The following is a 21086-nucleotide window of genomic DNA, read 5'->3' on the forward strand; positions in this document are numbered from 1 at the left end:
TTTGTCTAATCTAACAGTGCATAATCAACAAGTTAACCAAGTAGAATAGTAGAAACTTACAATCCATTAATAAAGTAACACCAAAACTAAAGATATTTTTAATTTAGATATAGTTAGAAAGTCACAAAAAGTGTCTTTTTTTCTTGTTTGTAAGGTAAAATCCATTATTTTAATAATTACAAAAATACAAAGAATTTCTATAATTGCATTTTTAAATTTTTGTCTGTATTTTGAAAATATATTTTGTATTATTGTATATATATTATTATCAATAATTGTATGTATAAGATTATTTTAATATCATGTACATAAATGAAGTGATATTTATTTATGAATAAATAATAGTATTTTTATGAATAATAATTTAAAAAATTCTATTCATTTCTGTAAAGTAAATCTACAGAAAAATGTGTTTAGTGTTATGTATTATTTAAAAACAGCAGATTATATGCCAGTGAAAAGTATCTGATATAGAACAATTTGAAATACATATACGCCATCAGTCATTTCCGGCTTAGATCAATGCCATGATGGCATCACATTGTTCGGTCCTTCCTAGAGAATTCTCACTCTGAAGTGGATAATGCTGCCCTCTATCATCAATGACTATAGAGTAGGATGAAGAATTTCAGTACATAAGCGTAATCTTGGTGTGGTCGGCATTGTTATTTTACGGTTAATGCATGACAATCGTTTTTTGACATTGTCTTACAGTAAATGTTAAATGCATTTATATACGTATGTAGATTACACCTGATAAAAAGCATTTCTACGATTTATTGCCACGTCTCATAATAAAAAGAAAATATCAGTAAGTGTTACTGGTGTTACAAGAACGACAAATTTTGTAGGTTATAAATACATATAAAAAGGTAATTGATCTACAAATATATACTTTTGCGATTTGTCTATTTAATCAATTTATTTCCATAGACAATATGGTTCTGCCTGAAAGCACAATGGATTCTGGTAAGATGAAAATGGAGTTAGATTATAGCAGCAATTGCGACACAAAAATTCCAGAGTGCAAAAAGCTGGCACGGGAAGGAAAATTGTACGATGCTTTAGACCAATTACTGGTATTAGAAAAACTGGCACGAACAGTTAAGTGTTTCTACAATGTTTTACTTAATGTTTTCTACCTTTTGTGTTATAGAAATAAATAATGTTTTGGAAACATTACAGGGTGCTGATATGATATCTACATCTCGAATTTTGATTGCTATTGTTGAAATTTGCTTAGAAGCGAAAGATTGGGCAGCCCTAAATGAACATATAATTTTATTGACCAAAAGACGTTCTCAGTTAAAACAGGCTGTTACAAATATGGTCCAAGAATGTTCCACTTACATAGACAAGATGCCAGATAAGGAAACCACGATTAAATTGATAGAAACTCTGCGTACAGTAACAGAAGGGAAGGTAAAGAGTTTTTAGAGTTACAATTATCACAAATGTATTTTTAAACATTTTGAAAAGCCAATATGATTCTATTATTTAAGATATATGTAGAGGTTGAAAGAGCAAGACTTACTCATCGTTTAGCAAAAATCAAAGAGGAGGATGGAGATATTTCCAGTGCTGCAGCTGTTATGTTGGAATTACAAGTATGTATGTTACAAGGATAGAGGGGAGAATCAGAAAATTTTAATACAGCTAGTTTTAAAATCATTTTCCAGGTTGAGACATATGGTAGTATGTCACGTTTAGAAAAAGCTTCTCTTATCTTGGAGCAAATGCGATTATGTTTAGCAAAACAGGACTTTATGCGTACTCAAATAATAGCAAAGAAAATCAATGTCAAATTTTTCAAGGATGAAAATGACAAAGAAGAGGCCCAGACTCTTAAATTAAAATATTACGAGTAAGCAAATTATCACCCCAAATGACTTTAAGTAAATAAATGTTTAAAATTATTGTTTTAAAAATATTTATTTTTATTCCAGTCTAATGATGGAATTAGCTCGCCATGAAGGTTGGCACTTAGAATTATGTAGACACAATCGAGCAGTTCTAGAGACTCCAACCGTTAGTAATGATCCTGAGAGGAAGCATACTGCACTTTCGCGAGCTGTTTTATATCTTGTACTCGCCCCTCATGAACCGGAGCAAGCTGATTTGACTCATAGACTACTCGCAGATAAACTTCTAGATGAGATACCGACATACAAGTAGTGCTTATTTGTTCCTCAAATATTCCGATTAATTAACGCATTTTATTTGTACATCAACAAATTCCTTTTAATTTTCCCCCAGAGAACTGTTACGGCTTTTTGTGAATCCAGAACTGATAAAGTGGTCCGGACTCTGCGAGATCTATGAAAAAGACCTCAGAGCAACAGAAGTTTTTAGCTCTTCAACGGAAGAAGGTCTAAAACGGTGGACTGATCTCCGAAATCGCGTTGTTGAACATGTAAGTGTAAAATTTCGAACTCTCGTTATAATTAACAAACTTCATCGTATGCTTATTGTATCTTCATCGAACTTATAGAATATTAGAATTATGGCAAAATATTACACAAAAATCACGTTAACTCGTATGGCCGAATTATTGGATTTACCGGTCGAAGAAACTGAAGCGTGTCTCTGCAATCTAGTCGAAACTGGAGTAATAAATGCTCGTACAGATCGACCGACTGGCGTAGTTCGATTTACTGGAACACAAGAACCGGCTGCTTTATTAGATGCATGGGCTGCTTCGTTATCAAAATTAATGAGCCTTGTTAACCATACGACCCATCTTATTCATCAAGAAGAAATGTTGGCTGTTGCTCAATCCTAAAAGGTACACTTCGTCTTTTCTCTTCCTCTCTTTTTTATCCTTTTGCACCATCCTTTTTTTCTTCTTTGATATGTCCTGATTGTTTATATAAACCACATAAAACTTGTTTCTATGAATTCAATATGCATTAAAAATACTACATGTATTGTACATTTTATGTTCATTCTACAAGGAACTTTTTAACAGGCCTTCTTGATTATGTGTTTAGTACGTGTACCAGATCCCAAAAATAAACTGGTTATACGAAACATGCAATATCTTTTAATAATTTCAATAACATACGACATATTGTACACAAACAACTAACGACATAAATTTTACACATCTTGCAAATAATAAATTCTGTTTTTTTTTCTTTTTTTTTTATCATAGCTTATCACCATTGTGTATATACAAAACTTTCAGACTCGTAAAACTCTCTGACTGAATATTTTTGTTTTACCCGCTTAAAAAACGTATAAAAGCTCAAAGAATATAGTAATATATCATTACTCGTTAACATTCTATTGTCGCAAGTAATAATTTTAATTGATTAAAATAACTATAGTATTATTAAACGAATTCTACAGTTATCGGTAAATAGCATTTTTCCAATGGACAAAATTTACCGCTTCTTTTTCAGGTGACAAACATTTCTCCTTAGCCACTGTTAACATCGAATTTATACACAAAAATATCCACGTACAAATTTTAAAGACTAACTAAACTGGTGATGTTAAGTGCCAAAGTACGTTCCAAGTAGTTTGTTATTTTCTATAATTAAGTACGATCATTTACATTCTATAATGTACGATGTATAAATATTTATTACAACACGTATTATTCCGATTTGAGTATCCTAATTTCGATGTAAGGCAATTTCACTTTGATTATGTTCCAATTCTCGCAGCCAAAGAGAATCAAGCATATTTACTGAATGTAATTTTGTATTTTCGTAGAGGATTGGGATATAAATGCTATCGTATCAAAGGCATTAGGGAAAATATTGTTATCGTGCGTGCTTTGTTTTGATCGTTTTACGAATCAACAATATTTGAGTAATATGTTCGTCAAAAAAAAAAAAAAAGAAAAAAAGAAAAAAATATGTGTATGAGGAAGGCATAATCATTTTGCCGCTCCGTCGACTTTCTATCAAACTCGAACGTATCGCGTTCCAGATAACTCTTCTTTCATTGTCTGTTAACTAATACAGCGTGCGATAGAGACCATTTACGCAACGGATCTGCGATTAGTTTATAGTAAAAAAAAGCTCGTTTAATATAGAAAGAAAATGAAGAAACGAGCAATTATTTGCACTTAAAAAAGTGAAGTTGAAATTTTTCGCGATCCTCGATCTTTTGATCGGAAGAAATATCCGTTTCAAGGTTTTTGCCTTATGTTCTCAGCTATAGCAATATTCCTGCAAGAGACTGTTTCACAACTCGATTTGGCATCTAAAGCGAAAGAAACAGTTTTTTTATATTCTATTGCATGCTAAAATACAGTAAAAAATTACAAGTTATTAGAACTACAAATACTTACCGTTCCCGATAGTCCTCTGTAGAAGAGCTATCGCTTCCGCGTAAGAAGGTGGCGGTAGTTCGTTAGAATTTTCTCGGACAATTACCTCGTAGGAAGGCGGACCTGAAGTTACTGTACCAATGGGCCCCATACCACGAGCACGGGTCATCAACTCCTGCTGCCGAACAGTCAAACTAATATACTCTAACGATCTATCTCGCATTTTTAAACATGTCTTTTTTGTTTAAATTCGATGTCGTATTTAGCGATATTTAATAAACATATTGCCTATGATTTAGACATAGACGCGCTTACCGGTGTACAATTTAACTTTTCACGTTCAAGTAATTGCCGCGCTGCCATTTAAAATGAAGGACATGTAAATACATATTTCTCGATAATCGATATATCCGATATACCAGCTTGAGCGCTATGTGATATCGACGATGATTACAAGATCGTCAACAGATATAGGGACAACTAGGACCGGAAACGGGCCGCCGATGGAAAACTGCCGGAACGAGAACAAACCGCGAAATAGCTACTTACCCTAAACAATTGTCGCTGATGAATAATCATTTGTATAACGGACTTTCTTCGAAGATAAAGCATACACTTGATGGCTACCATCAGTCCGGAACAGATGAATATTGGACCGATAAGCCACATGTGACCAAGATTCAAAAATATTTGTCCGTCTGCGACCTCACCCAAAGCAGAAATAGTGATAGCTGTACCAATGATGAATAGAACGACGCTCAGGGCAAGATAGCTGTAACTAGTACAGTCACATTTGCCAAAAGTTGGTTCTTCGTACGGTTCCTCAATACGGTTCCTCACTCTGGTCGGTAAGAACGAGCTACCGAGAATTGTAGCCATATTTCTTCGATAGTAGCTATCGTACGCGAGACCGAAATCGGATCGGTTGGAACGAACCAGAACGGACTAACCTACCTATCGTACACTTCGGTTCCTTGTTTACTATGTGCGAATGTTGCTTTCTCTTTCTTTCCAAATTTTCTGTATGACGTATTTCATCTTAGCAGCTATTAAGTTTTAATTACTAGCAGTAAAAGATCGATGTAATAAATATTAATTGCAATAGCTGAACATACATGCACATTACTAATTTTCGTGGTATTTAACCATGCACGTTACGATAGTCGAGTAAATTGAACTGAATGTAATTGTACATTCGTAACTTTTCCTTTGTGTAATAATTATCTTAACATTTGTTTCTTATCAACAATTTTGCGTCCATATAGATAATTACAAGTATTTGTAGATTATTATTAGAAGTTAATTTGGACGATATTATTTATTTCTGTATTCGGAATATTCGAACCGCAATTTGACGCGACAGTTTGAAATATATATGCAGTTGTGTTACAAAACTGTAAATATGCATAGATTTTCATTCGGGCAAAAGCGAACATTGTTTTTGAGTAAAGCACAGAGGAACATAAAAGAAAAATTAACCATCAATACGAAAGTAAAGACCACCGTAAAAAAACAAAATCAATACTCTGATACTGTTTTGCTTCCACGCACTGAATTTCCAGCACAACTTAATGGACAAAAGCGAATAGAAAAGGATGAGTATTTAACCACAGTATGTAAATCTTAACTGTTACATAATTTCTTATTACTCTAGTCTTTTTTGTTAATTGTTCATAATGTCTTGTTATATCGCTTTCTCACAGAAATGTGGTTTTTCCGAATTGTACAATTGGCAAAGGAAGAATTTATCAGGTCCAGATTTCGTTTTACACGATGGACCTCCTTACGCAAATGGAACTCCTCACATGGGACATGCTATTAATAAGGTTCAAACCTCCTTATAATACTTATTGTCCTTATATTTTAGCTTTTTCTGTAAATTTACAGATTCTTAAAGACATAACATTAAGGAATAATGTTATGCTTGGAAATCGAGTTCACTATGTACCTGGCTGGGATTGTCATGGACTTCCTATTGAGTTGAAAGCCATTCATGATATTGATATACACGAGCCCTTAACAATTAGGCAAAAAGGTATAGTTACTAGAGCATTAGGGGTGTTCAAGTACCCGAAATTATGAATACCCAAGTCTTCAGTCGGGTAGGGCGTTAATCAGGTTGGATCGAGTCGGAACACGAGACATTGAGTACCTGAAGCTGAAGTCAAATCTTGATTTCAAATGTTTCTGATAATCAAAAAATTTAGAGTTTTCTCACAACGTATTTATGATGCCTGTTAATTTTTTTCTCAAATTTTCCATTTAAACTTTAAGATCCGAAGGTGCTATCATATTAGATAATATAAGAAGTATGTTGTGAAAAAAGTTTTGGGTTCCGATCCAAAACTGAAGAAAATAATCGACCTGATTCAAATAAAAAATTTCAGGTACCCGAACACTCTTATAGAGTATGGACTTCTTTTGAACATGTACAATGTTCATTGTTAACTGAATTCTACTATGATGGTTGTCTGTTCTTTTATTATGTATTTAGCTCGTAAATATGCCAAAGAAGCTATTACTAAACAGAAACAAAGTTTTCAATCTTGGGGTGTGATGGCTGATTGGAGTGAATCTGGATGCTACTTAACAAATCAAACTTCATATATAAAAAATCAACTCCAACAATTCATAAAGTTATACGAGAAAGGTATTATATTTAGGGATTTTATGCCAGTTTATTGGTCTCCTTCCTCCAGGTAGAGTATAATTTGTCCAAATTTATTTTTATAGGTGGAGACATTTTGTCAGTATTTGTTATATTGCAGAACAGCATTAGCAGAATCTGAATTAGAGTACAACAAGCAGCACCAAAGTAAAGCTATAATTGTTCGTCTGCGTGTTGATAACTTGCCAAAACTATTAGATTCATTCAAAGATCGTACTGTATATGTACTCGTTTGGACTACTACTCCTTGGACTTTAGTAGCTAATCAAGCTGTGGCTTTCTCGACAGATGCCATATATTGTCTTGCTGAAGATAGCAATGGAAACTTAAACATCATCGGGAAAGAATTGTTGAATAATGTTGAATTAAAAATTGGTCCCCAGAGACCACTACTACACATTGCAGGTAAAGTCGGTTGTTTACACTCGAATGGCGGACGATCGGGCGACTACGCAAATGGCGGTGTCTAAATTCGTACGGACCCCAATCTGTGTACATTCATGCATGCTTTTTCGTTTTTTTTTATTATCACAATTTATAATGTAAATAATAGCAATCGTTAATAGGAATGAAAAATACAGCGCGTACATAGACGTTGTGTTTACATATGTATACTATATACTATATGTATATAAATATAAACACCGTTTACTTTTTTGGCTTATTGTGGTTACTTGTTTGTGGCTACCTCAAGTGTTGCTGTCCGAGTGTTAAGTATTATCTAACAAATTTAATAAAATTCCTGAGGGAATGGTTTGAACAAAGAGGTAGAACCGAGACGTACATCTTGGTCTATAATAGTCTAGCTTAGTTACTGGGCATCATCTAATTCCGCTCAAAAGAAATAAAAATATGCAAAAATGATGAAGACAGGTGGTAAAATGACAGGCATCGCATCAATATTTTCAATCTCAGCAATTTTATATAAGTTGTTTGATAATAGAATCTTTAAAGCAGTTCGGTACTAAGTACTATTAAAATATTGACGCAAGTGATATTAACTTTTAAGGCAAGGAATTGGAGGGCACCATGTATTTTCATCCTTTGAAGAAAGAGAAATTACCCTTTTTAGCTGCACATCACGTTACAATGGATCTGGGTACTGGCTTAGTTCATACTGCTCCTGCACATGGCTCAGACGATTTTCTGGTTGCGCTTGAAAATGGCATACCAGTTGTAAGCTACAGTATTATTGTGTTAATAGTTGTATTAATTTCTTAAAATGAACACTTTGAAATATGAAGTTGGGAAAAAAAATGCTTATGGGTATTCGTTCACTTCGTTTGATATAATTTGTAATGTAACATTTTTTTACATTTTCCAAAAAAAGGTCACAAAACAAGATGGTCGCTATATAATTGATTAATTGTTAAACAGATTTTAATTATAGTCAAATTAATTAAATTTATTTTCTCTAAAGACTTTATCCAACCTTATATGATCCATAATCAATGATGTCTCTTAATCTTACAGTTATCCTTGGTAGACAGTGAAGGTCGATATACTGAAGAAGCTGGTCCAGAATTTCATGGATTGAAAGTATTGACAGAGGGAACTGATAAAGTTTTAAACCACATAGCACAAGATGTCTTGCATTTTGAAATATTCACTCATAGTTATCCTTACGATTGGCGAACAAAGCAACCAGTTCTTATGCGTGCAAGTAATCAGTGGTTCATTGATATAGATTCTCTTAGAGAAAAAGTCATTGTAAGTTGTTTTGTTACATTCTTTTATCAACTTAAAATTAAACTTTTCTGTTAATATTTAATAATACGGCTCTATCACATAATTAAAATATATTCATCGTAATTGCATAAGGCCAGCCTCGCGGACGTAAAGATATATCCTGAGTGCAATCGCACATCTTTTAAAAACGCTTTACTTGCTGGGATTAAGGGACGACCGTATTGGTGTATTTCACGACAACGTTCTTGGGGCACGCCTATACCTGTACTTTACAGCAAAACAACAGGCAAACCATTTACGAGCAGGTAATGTTTGGAAATATGTACAGTACAGCCTTGGATATTGGCCGGTATATTTTTCTTGGAAATTGGCCGATTGGTATCCTCACCAGTTCTTGGAAGTGGTTTCCTACTTGTCCCAGCGATCAAGTATGTTTGTTTTCAAATCCACGAGATATTGACGTGCTGTGTTATGCATTTCTATTTTAGTCGCACTTTCTGAAAAAAGAGACACACGGGATTTCTATCTCCCTTCAATTTTGGCCTGTTTCGATCTCGAATGTTAACCAATATCTAAGACATTACTGTACATGTATTAGCATATTTACTTTCATTCAATCGTACTATTTGCATTTTTTTTTATTACTTTTTTAATTATTCTTCACCTTCTCAGAACATTGGTCGAACGTTTGTGTAATTCAATCGACCGATATGGTCCCGATTGCTGGTGGATGTATTCAAAGGAAGAGTTGATAGGATCGGATGTAATTGAAGAAATGAATATTGCTACTGATGACGTAGAAAAAGGAAAGGTGAACCCCAGTTAAAGTATTATATAACTTGGATTGACTAAATTCAAGTTCAGAAAACCCTTGTTTATTTTACATTCGTCAATGAATATTTTTCAGGATATTATGGATATTTGGTTCGACAGTGGTATCTCATGGTCAACAGTTTTACCGGATGGCAAGGCAGACCTCTATTTAGAAGGATATGACCAATTCAATGGTTGGTTTCAGTCGTCCCTAATAACATCGGTTGCTTTACAAGAATGCTCACCTTATCGGTAAGAAAAATACAATGAATTTAAAAGTAACATATGCAGAACTAAAGATACTTGCATTCCTAATATTTTTTGCTTTCTAGCGCGATATTTGTGCATGGATTTGCAGTTGATGAAAACAACATGAAGATGTCAAAATCAGTGGGAAACGTAATAAATCCGGAAGAACTTTTGTTGGGTGGATCCAATTTGCAAAAAACTCCGGTTTATGGTGTTGATGTTTTAAGGTACAGAATGCGATTGTCTAGTATACGTTTGTGAATATGTAATAAGATTGTAATGTAACGTCATAAAATTTATCACGCTTCTTTTTGTTTGTTTTGTTCAGATGGTGGGCGGCTAATCATGGATGTCAACATACACATGTACCAATTTCAAAGTCATTACTCAATGAATGCAAATTATCTATCAACAGACTGCGTTTAATACTACGTTTTCTTCTGGGTGTTTTACATCCTTATCACAAGGGTATGCACTGCGAACCACAATACCGAATCATCGACAAGTTTATGATGCACTCATTATACTGGTACAACAAACAAGTAATGTTGATATTTATCATTTTTTAAGTTAATGAACACACCGATAAGTTAAATTTAAAAAAAAGACCTTTCATATTTATATAACATCAGGAACCTTGTACACTGTTTTAGATTCAACAGTATTACGACAATTATGAATATCATAATGCCGGTAAAACGATCATGCACTTCGTAGCGAATGATGTGTCAGCGTTATATTGTTACTTAATAAAAGATAGACTTTATTGCGATGAGGCGACACATCCAACACGCATTGCAGCTGTTCAAGTTGTAAAAGAAATTTTAACCATCCTTTTGAAAACCATCACTCCAATTCTTCCACATTTAGTGGAGGAAGTGTGGTTATATCATCCCGAAAATCAAGGTAAAATTAATTATTTTCGTAAACAACGGAAATAAAAACAAGTTTGAACAACGTATCAATTAGGTTTTGCATTCACAGCATCAATACCATTCTACTGTACCTCGTACAAGATATCAGATTTTTGGAATGATCCAGAAATCGTAAAGTGCGTGAATGTAGCGTTTCGATTAAGGGACAATCTATTACAAAATTTTGGCACCAATACGTGGAAATTGTCTGGTACTATAGAAGCTACAAAAGAAGACTTTTCCTTGCTTTCTGTAAGTACATATAAGCAACAAACGCACTAAATGTAACATGATATCTAGTTTTATTTTATTTTGTACAGCTTTTACAAGATAAAGAACAATCATCGACGTCTGAATTATGCGAAATATTACAATTATCATCGATAATATTGACTGAAAATCATGAAATTACAGAAACGAAAATTCATGTAAATAATATTCAAAAAGAATTATGTGAACGGTGTAGAAGGTATCCCGAGTCTCTAGATAAAGGTTTATGTGTACGATGCGCCAACATACTTGCTAAAGGTAAACATGCTATCACATAACAGTATTGTAAGACTTGATTTTTTACGAGAAAAGATAATATTACGATCCTCTTCTGTTTTGATAAATATTAAATGTGTGATCCATGGTTTTATAATTACTCGAAATTGGATAATCAATTGATTAATCTAGCAGCAAATTTATTTTCAATTAAGTGTAATTGAAAGAAGGATATTATATTTTATTTATACCCTTGATTTCAAAACGACACGAGAGAAAGACAGATAAATGAGGAAAAGAACAACGTGTCACCTCGGAAATAAAATAAAAAACAAAAATATAATCATTTATTAAAATTCCAATTGACCTATAAAACCTTGATAATTCTTAGTAGTTAAATCATACATTTGATTTATGTTAAGAGAGTTTAAAAAATGCATTAAATGTGGTTGATATCCGCTAATGGCTAATTTATACGCAACATGTGCCATGTATGCACGTAACTCACAAAATGCTCGATACATTTGTTCTAGCTTTTTAAAATTCGGGTGTACGTATCCTGTAGATCTCATAATCCAACTTTGAGATCGCAATCTATTGTGAAATTTCAAAATAACTTTAAATATATTGTTTAAGCATATGCGTATTTTTTCACCGCGAGCATTAAGCATGCACCTGTAAAAAGATGTATATAATTACGCTTTATTGAATTAATCCTCAAAAGTATTGGACTTTGCAGTCCTGTGTCGGTTTCATTTCTGACTTATATCGACATTTTACTAATACAGATATATTTTCTCTTGCTCGAGACTTGAGCTCACGCATACACATGTACCAAACATTGACTATCACTCGAGACTCGAGCTTCTTCGTATTTCGCATACGTCTTCTTTCGACAGAACACTGCATGCAATGAAGCCATTTTGAAACACTTATAAACAAGTAAAGGAACACTGTGTTTCTTTTTTTCTTTTCTGTCTATCTTGTTTGCAAACCTATGGCTAAAATTCGTATGGCGAATCGGAGCATCGGCCGAACGTTGAAAGCACAAAAGAATAACGAGTGAAAAACAAAGAGGTCAGTGAAAAGAAATAGTGGATACGCGGAGCAATACTCCCATCGGTTGGGACAGTAAGTGCAGGACGTATCGTCCTTCCACGAGAAGAAGGCACAGCGTGTATCCATCCCCACTCTTGCTGCAGTCCGCTGATTGGCTGTCACCGATCTTCGTTATCGTTTTCGACCAATACCTGTGAGTCAGCGGACTGCAACAGGAGTGGGGATGTAAACACGCTGTACCTTCTTCTCGCGGAAGAATGGTAGATATACACACAATTATCTCTATCGCAATAGCAGAATTTAGTCTGTGTGCGTGTCTCGAGGAAAATGTCAAATCAAAAATGATTCCGACACAGTACTCGAGGGTTAAAAAAAAAAAAAAAAGAAAAACTAATTTCTTACCTCGAAAGTATTCGTTTTATATAATTTACATGTGACAAATATATTTGATCTACCGTTAAAGAATTTTCCAAGTCTTTCTCAAATTCAGTCCAACTCGCGTATAGAACGCTACATGTTAAATAATTGTGCAATGCATTCATAAATTGCGTCATCGCATGTCTATATAGTTGTAGCTGTATAAATGAATATTAACTATTACGATTTTCGAACGGATTTTAACTTGCTATGTAAAATCTTACTTTATGGTATTGTTGCGACGTGACTACTTTTCGATCTCTTTTCATAATATTAAAGTCTTCTTGCAACACCCAGGAAACTCGACCGCTCGTTATTAAAAATTTAAACACTTTACCATACTGCTGCATGACCGTATCATCAAGTAGAATGTTTAACGGCCAACTTATTTTGTAGTTAAGAGAAAGACAGTCTAATGCAGTTGGATCGGATATCTGTGAAATTATAGAATAAAAATACAATAGCTTTTCTTAAGAAAATTGATATATTTAGAAGTTATGGAATTAAGACGAGATAAAGTAAAGAATGTGAAATAAAATTTACGTGTAACTGAGTTGGTGTGTCCCTCGCCGAGAGAGTAAGAAGCTCTGAATTCACGTAAACACTGTTGAACGAATTAACAAGCGCCCGTTCTAAGAGATTCGTCAACGTAGCTGAATTAAACAGTTCAATGGGTATGGAAATCTCATACAAGCGAGTATAAAGTGAATCTGTCAAGCTCTTGGCAAATTCGCCGTTCAGCAAGAAGAAGTAACTGCGTAAACTGTGTAAATGTAACAACAAATTGTTTTCCTTAAGAAAATATTTGATAACAGCGTTGTTAACAAGACAGCTCTGTATGGTAAGAGGAATGCGAATCGACTTTTCCAGATAGGCTTGAAGGGAGGTATGATCAATTACCTCGACATCAGCAACGGTTAATGGTGCTGTTACAGACACCGTAGTTGATTCATCTCGTGCTAATACAAATAGATCTGGAAATGTTGGATCTTCTTTTATGTCTGCAGGTGATTTTGTATACGTACGAGGAGAGCTCAATATATGCGTATCAGTGTTTGAGATTTCAATGGGAGATCGGTCTTCTGAGTTCTGCGTTTGTGACATAGGACTCTGTATCGATGAAGCAAAATTATCCGTGGTACACGACATTGGTGTTACTAAATCATTTCTTTGATTTAAAATTGTAGTATCTTTGGCATGATCGACAGTCATTTTCGTTAGGTCATTTGTGTTAGATGTAAACTTAATTTGTTGTACATCAAGTTGATTATTGTTTGGTGTCATAGTACCTTCTAAAGACCATACGTACTTGCTAACCTGCGACTTTATTGCCGTATTATCGATATTAGCAATATCCAAAAAATTAGGCCTTTCAATTGCCAATGTACGATCTATTTTATAGAGGGATAAATTTTCTAAAACTTCATCCGACTCCATGTTTCCGGAAGGTGTTGCGATATATAACTGATTGGTATCTGTATCAATAATTGTTTTCGTTGTATTTTTATTTCGTGGTAGTTTTGACAATGTTTTCTCGTTTAATACTTCTAGTTTTTGATTGTTCAAAAAATCACGAACATCATTTTCTTCGTTATTGTTGCTTGTTGTTATATGTGCACGATTCTCAAATATGCATTGACTTTGTCTCGTATCTTCTTGGTCGATTTCGACAGATGATTTTATCATCGCATTAGAGGTAGTTTCGATAAACGTTCGACGAGATGTTTTTGAGTAATTTTCATTTTCGTCTTCAAATGAAATTGGAGTTTCTGCTAAAGAACTTAACTTTATTAAAGAGCGGATTTCATCAGTGATTTTTAACTGAGCCTGTGAATCTCGGTTTGCCGAAGTTAACGCATTCACTCTCTTATCAAAGAAAGCCATTCTTTTAGCGCGCCAGTGAGAACGCATGCAACGTTTATCAATATCATTAGCTAGATCCTCATAGTAATTCAAAACATTTGTTCTGTAAGCATGAATGCACAGTTGATACATTGAAATTAACGACCTCAATATATTTTAAACCCTAAATATAATTCGAATTATTAATAAAATACCGTTCAATGTATCGTAAATTCTCTTGCGTTTCATTTTCTTGTTTATTACGTTCAATTTGACACATCTTATTAGACGATTCGTTTTCTGTCTTTTTCTTTTGCTGCATATTGTTAATCGAAGGCTGTTCTTTTAAATTTACCAAATGATCACGTTTAGCTTGCGCTACTTTTTTCAGTGCATCTTCCCATTTTTCTATAATCATTTTATATAAAAGTATAGGAAGATAGGAATGATATACTTTCATTGTTCCATTTTGAGAATAAAATCTATATTTTTTGTTTTGAATGGATGATACACTTACCACGAATTCTCAACATTGTATTACGCTGAGCACATACAACAAATTCTGCAGTTTTCCTTTCCAAATCTTTTTGCTCTAGAATAGCTGTGGAAAGAGAAAGTATTGGGCCAAGTGCAGATTTACCTTTCTTTTCATATTCTCGACATCTCAACGATTGTTCGTACAGTGTAGATACACTCAAGCAAACTTTTACTTCAGGTTGTTCAGTTATACAAACATGGCACACTGGATTCTAAATCCTCAAACAGGGTCAGTACGATACGATTGATACTATATAAGTAACTATACTACACTTTGATGCTGTGTTTTATTGCGTGTGCATACCTTAGAATCACAGATTCTGAGAAGTCTAACTGTTTTTCCACATTGAAGTATTGCTTCTGTTAAGCCAATTAGAAAACCGGGTACAACTTCGTTGCACACGCTGAAACTTTTCGTCCAAAATTTATGTCCTCTATTACGTAAATACTGTGGTCTCGTTTTAATCATAAATTCACCGTAAATATCATCACATATTCCTTCAAACATCCATTTTTGCAAAAACCTACAAATGACTAAAATGAAATATGCCATGCTCTGAATGAAATTCAACACTATGGACGGATAAATATAATAACTCCTCAACAGTACGTACCGGAAATAAACATCACAGCAAGACTTTAATAAAGAATAAAATACTAAAGCAACTCTATTATCTGTCACTTTAATCGCTTCATTATAGATTCTAGTAAGAATGCTGTTTCCTTCTTTAAGCATACACTGATTCTCTTTGTAAAATTCGCAGAGCTTAGCAACTTTAGTAATTAAAATAGCCACTGGACGAACTGTTTGAAACATCTTCAGTAGTCTATTCGATTTATTCTCACAAGTGAAAATTCTTAGAAGTGCTGCTTGATAATAAAGTAGAAGTTCTTTGATATTCGAACACATAGCCTGTCAAACATGAATCTGAATTTATAATGTATTACAGTTTCTATTTCTGTATATGTTATCATCTCAAACCTTGAATATAAGCCCTTCTTGTAATAATTTGCCACTTTGTGAATTTGGTGTAACTAAATACGACAAGAATTTGAAGCAATTACCCCAATTAATAGCTTCCTGACAAGTTTTTTCTAATGATTTTGAACATACGCCATAAACACTGACATTTTCTCGTATAGTAAATCCCGTCTAAAAAGTTCAGATTAATCATACTGCGATCGATCTTCGTTGCAATTAATTAAAATATGTACCGTATGCGTGTAGCTGAAGGTATATGACTCTATTCCAAGTAACATTGACTTCACATCATTAATGAATTCTTTGCTGGAAATTTCTTCCAGAAGGAGTACAGAGTTCATTATCTACATTAAATAAGTAAACTGTATATAGAAGCAACGATGAACGTATCACCTACGAAACAAATAATTAATATATAAGTTTTTACCTTTCCTGAGAGCAATGGTAGACTATTCATTTGTTTAATTTTTGCTAAATGTATTGCGACTGTTGGCAAATCAGTCATGAACATTGGTTCTTTTGTAGGTTGCAACTCTCCAAAATGTTCCCAAGTTCGATGATCTAAAGGAGATGTATCTGTAATATCAATTTGGTTCCATACACAATTCCAAGAATTCATAGTAGAGTTTAATTCGTCAATAACGCTATATTCAGAAGATTCCCATGTATCTACTAGACTGTCATTTTCTTTTATAATTATTTCCGTAGGTGCGAAAGAAGAATATAAATAACTCGTTACAAGTCTCTTCTCACAGGAAGTACGTTCATTTTCATCCTCGCCTCTATAAGCCTATAACAATAAAAAAACTGCTTGAAAAAAAAACTTAATAGATTTTTATTATTATAATTGTTCCTCGAACAATGCGGATCTGATTTTACGCGGTTTTTTGCGATCTTTGAGTTGCCATCCCGCGAAGTGCTTATAAGGCCCAATATAGACGAACGACATTTTGCTGTACAAGTGTAAATTGTACAACTTTCCTCATTGTTTCCAATTGGAAAAACGAGGAAAGATAAAGAATCGATTATCTGCATTGGCCCATAATGGTTTCAAATAGAAATCAATTACTCCCGCAGTGGCTGATCGTCACATTCTTTCAATAATATCGCGTACAAAATAAACTTTAAGGTAGATTATACATTGTAGTTTGTTTTATAAAGTGTGAAACATTTTATGCGGGTTTTCAACTGTACGGCTAGTTGAAGAACATGTTCCCCACATTGTTCGAGGAACAACTATATTTTAAAATTCTAACTCCTTTTTTAATTTCATATCTCTTCTTTACTTAAATTTTCTTTGAGCAAAGATATTTCATAGAATTCTAGTATTCAAAGCATGTGCAATTGTATTATATAAAACTTACCACCATTTTCTGTGAAATGTATGGATCCAAGTTTGAACTTTTTGTAAAATGTTGATTTGAGAATATTGATGTCTGTGATGACATTGTATCAAATATATGATTGGACATAAAATTAGGTGCAACAGACACACTGTAACATATGAAAACAAAGATAAAAATAATTGAGAATAAAAGGAAGGTACTTTCTTTAGAACTTACCCTATGGATTCAGTTTCAATGATGCCTTTAGATTTTATTGCTCCATGTAAAAAGTGCAATTTATTTATGACTGTTGTGGGTATAACTTGCATAATTTGATGCTTCTGCGTTTCCAGTGTTGCTTCAAATTTATTGGATAATATAAAACATTCCATTGGATATATTTGAAATGATGGCACATTATTGGCGTTACATGTAATTTCAGGTATAGCAGGGTTAGATTTGCCATAATAAAATATATTCTGAAAATTGTAACGAAATGCATTAAAGCAAGCAATACTTTGCAACTCTTTTATGTTTAAAATTTAAACTTACTGTAATTGGTTCAGGAGTGACATTAAAATCTTTTAATTGAACTAGTAATTGTAGAGCAGAACAAATCGATGATTCCAAACATGAAAATTCTGTAAGCTCCTCTAAAAGTTGTTCCAACATAGTAGCATTGTATGCATGCCTTAACCCTAATTTCATTACAAAAGCATGCTTTTGTATTTCTATTATTGGATCTATTGCTTCACATTCTGTATAATCTGTGAAAATAAATATAATAATGAAACAGTGATAAAAATAACAGAATTGGAAATACATGCAAATCACATATCTATAGCGATACAAAAAGTTTACACTACCTTGACTAAGTACTCTCTTGTCAGTTTTTTTTAGTAATATTTCGAAAGCTTTGATCCGAAGACGTTTAATTGTTTTAACATCGTAGTCGTCAGTAAATTGGGCATTTCGATAAAAGGGTCGTCGATACGTTTGCAATATATGTTTGCTCAATTCGGTTACGAGACCGTAAGTATCATCATTGGCATTCATGACTGAATGTATTTTCGACAGTTGTTAAAAAACCGAATCACTTAACACAGTATGAAAACATCTTCCATAATTTACCACTGTCTGTAATGTGTTTGAATGCTTCACCATTTGTCAAAGCGGACGTCACGTGTGGCTAGATTTGACATAATTGAGGACGGCGCTAGTAACGAGGAATTTCCTATAGCACCTAACGAAGTGGTGGGGAAAGTAAACACAGGCTACTGCACGAGCCGTGATACATGGAGTCTGCACTTTGTGCAACTTCGGAAAATCAAGAAAGATGGCCAATTTAAGTCTTTCCTTCTCGCTCTTGCAACAGCTGAAAATCAACCTCACGACAATTGTGGGTATAAGTACCATAACGAAAAAAAATTTCGAAAATTTAGAAGGTAAAATTAAATATCCACATATGATGAAATTACTAAACACAGTTAGATTTTTCCCGAATTCAAATGCTAATGTAGAAAGATTGTTTTGGAAGAAGTTGGCGTCGATAGAAGTGTTTAAGCTAGGATCATTGGCATCGATGAGCGAAGTGTTTAGGTTTAAGCCGAAATGCGTTCGGGGACGTGCGTAGAAAAAAAGGGTCCTCCGTATCGATGACCTCATTTGTGTATAGTATTATGTAGACAAGAATCGAGAAGGTTCGACTTCGACTGCAGAAAGTTACTGTGCATATCTGGTCGAAAGTAGTCATTTATGGTTTTCGCTTACGTTTTTATGTTCTTTGTGTTAAATAGTTACAGTAAATATTAAATAATATAGTTTATATCGTTAAGTTTAGTGTCTGAATATTTGAATCCGACCACACGCCTGTGACCATCTTTGACATCCTTACAGTTTATAATGTTACCTGACCAAGAAACGGAATAAACTTTTTTCAATCGGCATTAATTCTATTTGTTTCCATTAAAGGCGCGTAGAGAAACTCTCGGCCCATGGAGCTAAATGATGATCATTTAGTTTTTATATATTCTAAACGCGTATTATAGATCTGCTAAAAATCAGAAGTGTTATTTATGATTGAATTTTCTCTCCGCGTCGTATGACACAAATTAAGGTACGGATTCACTAAAGAGTTTTTCTTTGAAGACATTAGTAGATTCAGTTTTTAGGCTGCAATCACAGTATAAATATATTTATGCGACGTCGCGGTAGATTCTGCCTTGTTGCATTAACAGTACCACAGCGTAAGCGCAACAAGGTGTGGTATATGTATCGTCCTTTCACGAGAAGAAGGCACAGCGTGTTTACATCCCCACTCTTGCTGCAGTCCGTTGATTGGCTGTCACCGATCTTCGTCACCGTTTTCGACCAATGCTTGTGAGTCAGCAGACTGCAACAGGAGTGGGAATGTAAACACGCTGTGCCTTCTCGTGGAAGAATGGTACATATGTATGTATGGACTGCAACGTCACGTGAAAACGTTTAACATTGTGACCACAGTCTTATTAATGATGTCCAAAATATTTTGTTTGGGCATTGCCAATATGTAGCTACATAACTGTTCGATTTGTCTCGCGCGATTTCTGTTTTTATACATATTTTATTTGTACACTTTAATAGATAAAATGCTCAATGTGCTTAAATTGTGAAAAACTCCTCTCCAGTCAGCTGATCTTAATCCGATCGAACATGTCTGGGGAGAATTAAAATCCAAAATGTCAAATTATAATTTCACGAACAAAGATTTTAAACTAAAATTACAGTAAGAATAGAGTAATATTTCGCCTTCTTTTGTAGAAAAATGAATCGATTCTATGCCATGACGATTACGGGGAAATATTGCTGTGTGCACTTAATTTTGTGGAAGCAAAATAGCTTTAATTTTACGTTTTCCATTAAAAATAAACAAATACTCTATGCTATTAAAAAATTTGTTTACGAGTTATCTGTCAAAATATACAAATAAATTATTTATAGTATTTTTGTCCTTAAATATATGTGTTTGTATTTATTTTGACGCCAATTTTCATTATCAACATAGGTGTACGCTCAATTTTGTAACTGTAGGTCGGAAAGTAAAAATGCTCTGGCAGTCGAGACTTGAAATCGGATGCCGACTGTTGCGAGGTCGAGTTTCATCTATTGCAAGGTCGAGAAGGAAAAGCTTACAATCGCTTTCTTTCTCAATTTCCCGAAGTTGCGCGAAACGCCGAATTCACGTACGTACGGCCCGTGCAGTAGCATGTGGTTGCTTTCCTCGCATTCCATTAAGCGCTATAGGAAATTCATCGTTACTAGGTCGTCCTCGATGCACTCAATTATGCCAAATCTGACCACACACTGTAGACGATCCAATACGTTGCTGCGTTCAAATCGAAAACTATATCGCGCGTCTATGTCACGTGGTAATTTTCCATCTTCCGAATCGCGTATAAACAAGAAAGATAAAATATATTTACTTCTTTGTTAATTGTTTATAATAGTTACCAATAAGTTTAGCGATACGAACAAAAATGGGAGAAGTAAGAGAAAATAGCATTATGATTAAAAGAAAGGAAAACGAAATGTCATTAAATGTATGTGTAGCTAAATCAATCGAATGATCGATTGATCGATTGGTCGATCGATTGGTCGGTGGACCGGTTGGTGAATTTGTGTGTCAATTTGGTAGTTTAACCAGCTATTTGATGTTTTACGTGTTTTCTTACGATCGTTGGTGTTTGTTGGTGTCAATTTGTGATCAAATTATTTAATTCCTGATCCTCAGCTTTGTTCCCATTCTCCGTATAAGCGGCCCTAAACCGCGACTCCGGCGTCATTT

The 21086-nt window shown here is 34.0% G+C and overlaps 4 protein-coding genes across 10 annotated transcripts; 2 read left to right on the forward strand and 2 right to left on the reverse strand.

Annotated features, from left to right (window-relative positions):
* The first annotated feature begins 624 nt into the window (after window positions 1-624).
* On the forward strand, window positions 625-3538 carry Rpn5 (regulatory particle non-ATPase 5). 3 transcript variants are annotated; one of them, XM_076778544.1, is made up of 9 exons: window positions 625-872; window positions 934-1103; window positions 1186-1422; window positions 1503-1607; window positions 1680-1864; window positions 1947-2171; window positions 2257-2413; window positions 2492-2785; window positions 3405-3538. In XM_076778544.1, the coding sequence occupies exons 2-8, from the start codon at window positions 939-941 to the stop codon at window positions 2780-2782; spliced, it is 1365 nt and encodes a 454-aa protein (XP_076634659.1). In that variant the 5' UTR covers window positions 625-872; window positions 934-938; the 3' UTR covers window positions 2783-2785; window positions 3405-3538. The 3 variants fall into 3 exon arrangements, with proteins under 3 accessions (XP_076634659.1, XP_076634660.1, XP_076634658.1); XM_076778545.1 differs by lacking the exon at window positions 3405-3538 and having other exon boundaries at window positions 625-811; window positions 2492-3030; XM_076778543.1 differs by lacking the exon at window positions 3405-3538 and having other exon boundaries at window positions 626-872; window positions 2492-3030.
* A 189-nt stretch (window positions 3539-3727) lies between these two features.
* LOC143348393 (uncharacterized) lies at window positions 3728-5161 on the reverse strand. Of its 2 annotated transcripts, none has more exons than XM_076778546.1 (3): window positions 4832-5161; window positions 4304-4460; window positions 3728-4215 (listed from the first exon to the last, which is right to left on the reverse strand). In XM_076778546.1, the coding sequence occupies exons 1-3, from the start codon at window positions 5159-5161 to the stop codon at window positions 4142-4144; spliced, it is 561 nt and encodes a 186-aa protein (XP_076634661.1). In that variant the 3' UTR covers window positions 3728-4141. The 2 variants fall into 2 exon arrangements, with proteins under 2 accessions (XP_076634661.1, XP_076634662.1); XM_076778547.1 differs by having other exon boundaries at window positions 4082-4215; window positions 4304-4457.
* On the forward strand, window positions 4992-11432 carry Ilers-m (Isoleucyl-tRNA synthetase, mitochondrial). 4 transcript variants are annotated; one of them, XM_076778539.1, is made up of 16 exons: window positions 4992-5130; window positions 5693-5894; window positions 5986-6108; window positions 6170-6317; window positions 6777-6981; window positions 7051-7355; window positions 7960-8126; window positions 8424-8660; window positions 8772-8944; window positions 9312-9450; window positions 9547-9704; window positions 9785-9928; window positions 10030-10243; window positions 10355-10607; window positions 10686-10867; window positions 10936-11432. In XM_076778539.1, exons 3-16 carry the CDS (start codon window positions 6088-6090, stop codon window positions 11161-11163), a joined length of 2574 nt encoding a protein of 857 aa, XP_076634654.1. In that variant the 5' UTR covers window positions 4992-5130; window positions 5693-5894; window positions 5986-6087; the 3' UTR covers window positions 11164-11432. The 4 variants fall into 4 exon arrangements, with proteins under 4 accessions (XP_076634654.1, XP_076634655.1, XP_076634653.1 ...); XM_076778540.1 differs by having other exon boundaries at window positions 5022-5126; XM_076778538.1 differs by lacking the exon at window positions 4992-5130 and having other exon boundaries at window positions 5457-5894; window positions 10936-11282.
* Window positions 11422-21080, reverse strand: Grip163 (gamma-tubulin complex component 6). The gene is made up of 16 exons (XM_076778536.1): window positions 20974-21080; window positions 18130-18400; window positions 17816-18030; window positions 17501-17742; window positions 17303-17432; window positions 16366-16728; window positions 16172-16282; window positions 15939-16109; window positions 15571-15869; window positions 15261-15480; window positions 14937-15168; window positions 14635-14827; window positions 13121-14543; window positions 12802-13011; window positions 12563-12735; window positions 11422-11776 (listed from the first exon to the last, which is right to left on the reverse strand). The coding sequence occupies exons 2-16, from the start codon at window positions 18317-18319 to the stop codon at window positions 11452-11454; spliced, it is 4497 nt and encodes a 1498-aa protein (XP_076634651.1). The 5' UTR covers window positions 18320-18400; window positions 20974-21080; the 3' UTR covers window positions 11422-11451.
* Window positions 21081-21086: the final 6 nt, after the last annotated feature.

This window comes from Colletes latitarsis, chromosome 11 (genome assembly GCF_051014445.1).
Source record: "Colletes latitarsis isolate SP2378_abdomen chromosome 11, iyColLati1, whole genome shotgun sequence".
Taxonomy (NCBI): domain Eukaryota; kingdom Metazoa; phylum Arthropoda; class Insecta; order Hymenoptera; family Colletidae; genus Colletes; species Colletes latitarsis.

Excerpts from the sequence above, each read along its gene's own strand:
- LOC143348393 (XM_076778546.1), bottom strand. The coding sequence starts at position 5,161 with ATGGCTACAATTCTCGGTAGCTCGTTCTTACCGACCAGAGTGAGGAAC. Across the intron at positions 4,461-4,831 it reads ATCAGCGACAATTGTTTAGG|CAGGAGTTGATGACCCGTGC; the intron begins GTAAGTAGCTAT and ends ACTGTTCGGCAG. Across the intron at positions 4,216-4,303 it reads ACAGAGGACTATCGGGAACG|ATGCCAAATCGAGTTGTGAA; the intron begins GTAAGTATTTGT and ends CTTTCGCTTTAG.
- Ilers-m (XM_076778538.1), top strand. The coding sequence starts at position 5,658 with ATGCAGTTGTGTTACAAAACTGTAAATATGCATAGATTTTCATTCGGG. Across the intron at positions 7,356-7,959 it reads ACCACTACTACACATTGCAG|GCAAGGAATTGGAGGGCACC; the intron begins GTAAAGTCGGTT and ends TTAACTTTTAAG. Across the intron at positions 8,945-9,311 it reads GGCAAACCATTTACGAGCAG|AACATTGGTCGAACGTTTGT; the intron begins GTAATGTTTGGA and ends TCACCTTCTCAG.
- Rpn5 (XM_076778544.1), top strand. The coding sequence starts at position 939 with ATGGTTCTGCCTGAAAGCACAATGGATTCTGGTAAGATGAAAATGGAG. Across the intron at positions 1,104-1,185 it reads TAGAAAAACTGGCACGAACA|GGTGCTGATATGATATCTAC; the intron begins GTTAAGTGTTTC and ends GAAACATTACAG. Across the intron at positions 1,865-1,946 it reads CTTAAATTAAAATATTACGA|TCTAATGATGGAATTAGCTC; the intron begins GTAAGCAAATTA and ends TTTTTATTCCAG.
- Grip163 (XM_076778536.1), bottom strand. The coding sequence starts at position 18,319 with ATGAATGCCAATGATGATACTTACGGTCTCGTAACCGAATTGAGCAAA. Across the intron at positions 16,283-16,365 it reads TACCATTGCTCTCAGGAAAG|ATAATGAACTCTGTACTCCT; the intron begins GTAAAAACTTAT and ends TATTTAATGTAG. Across the intron at positions 15,870-15,938 it reads AAGAAGGGCTTATATTCAAG|GCTATGTGTTCGAATATCAA; the intron begins GTTTGAGATGAT and ends CATGTTTGACAG.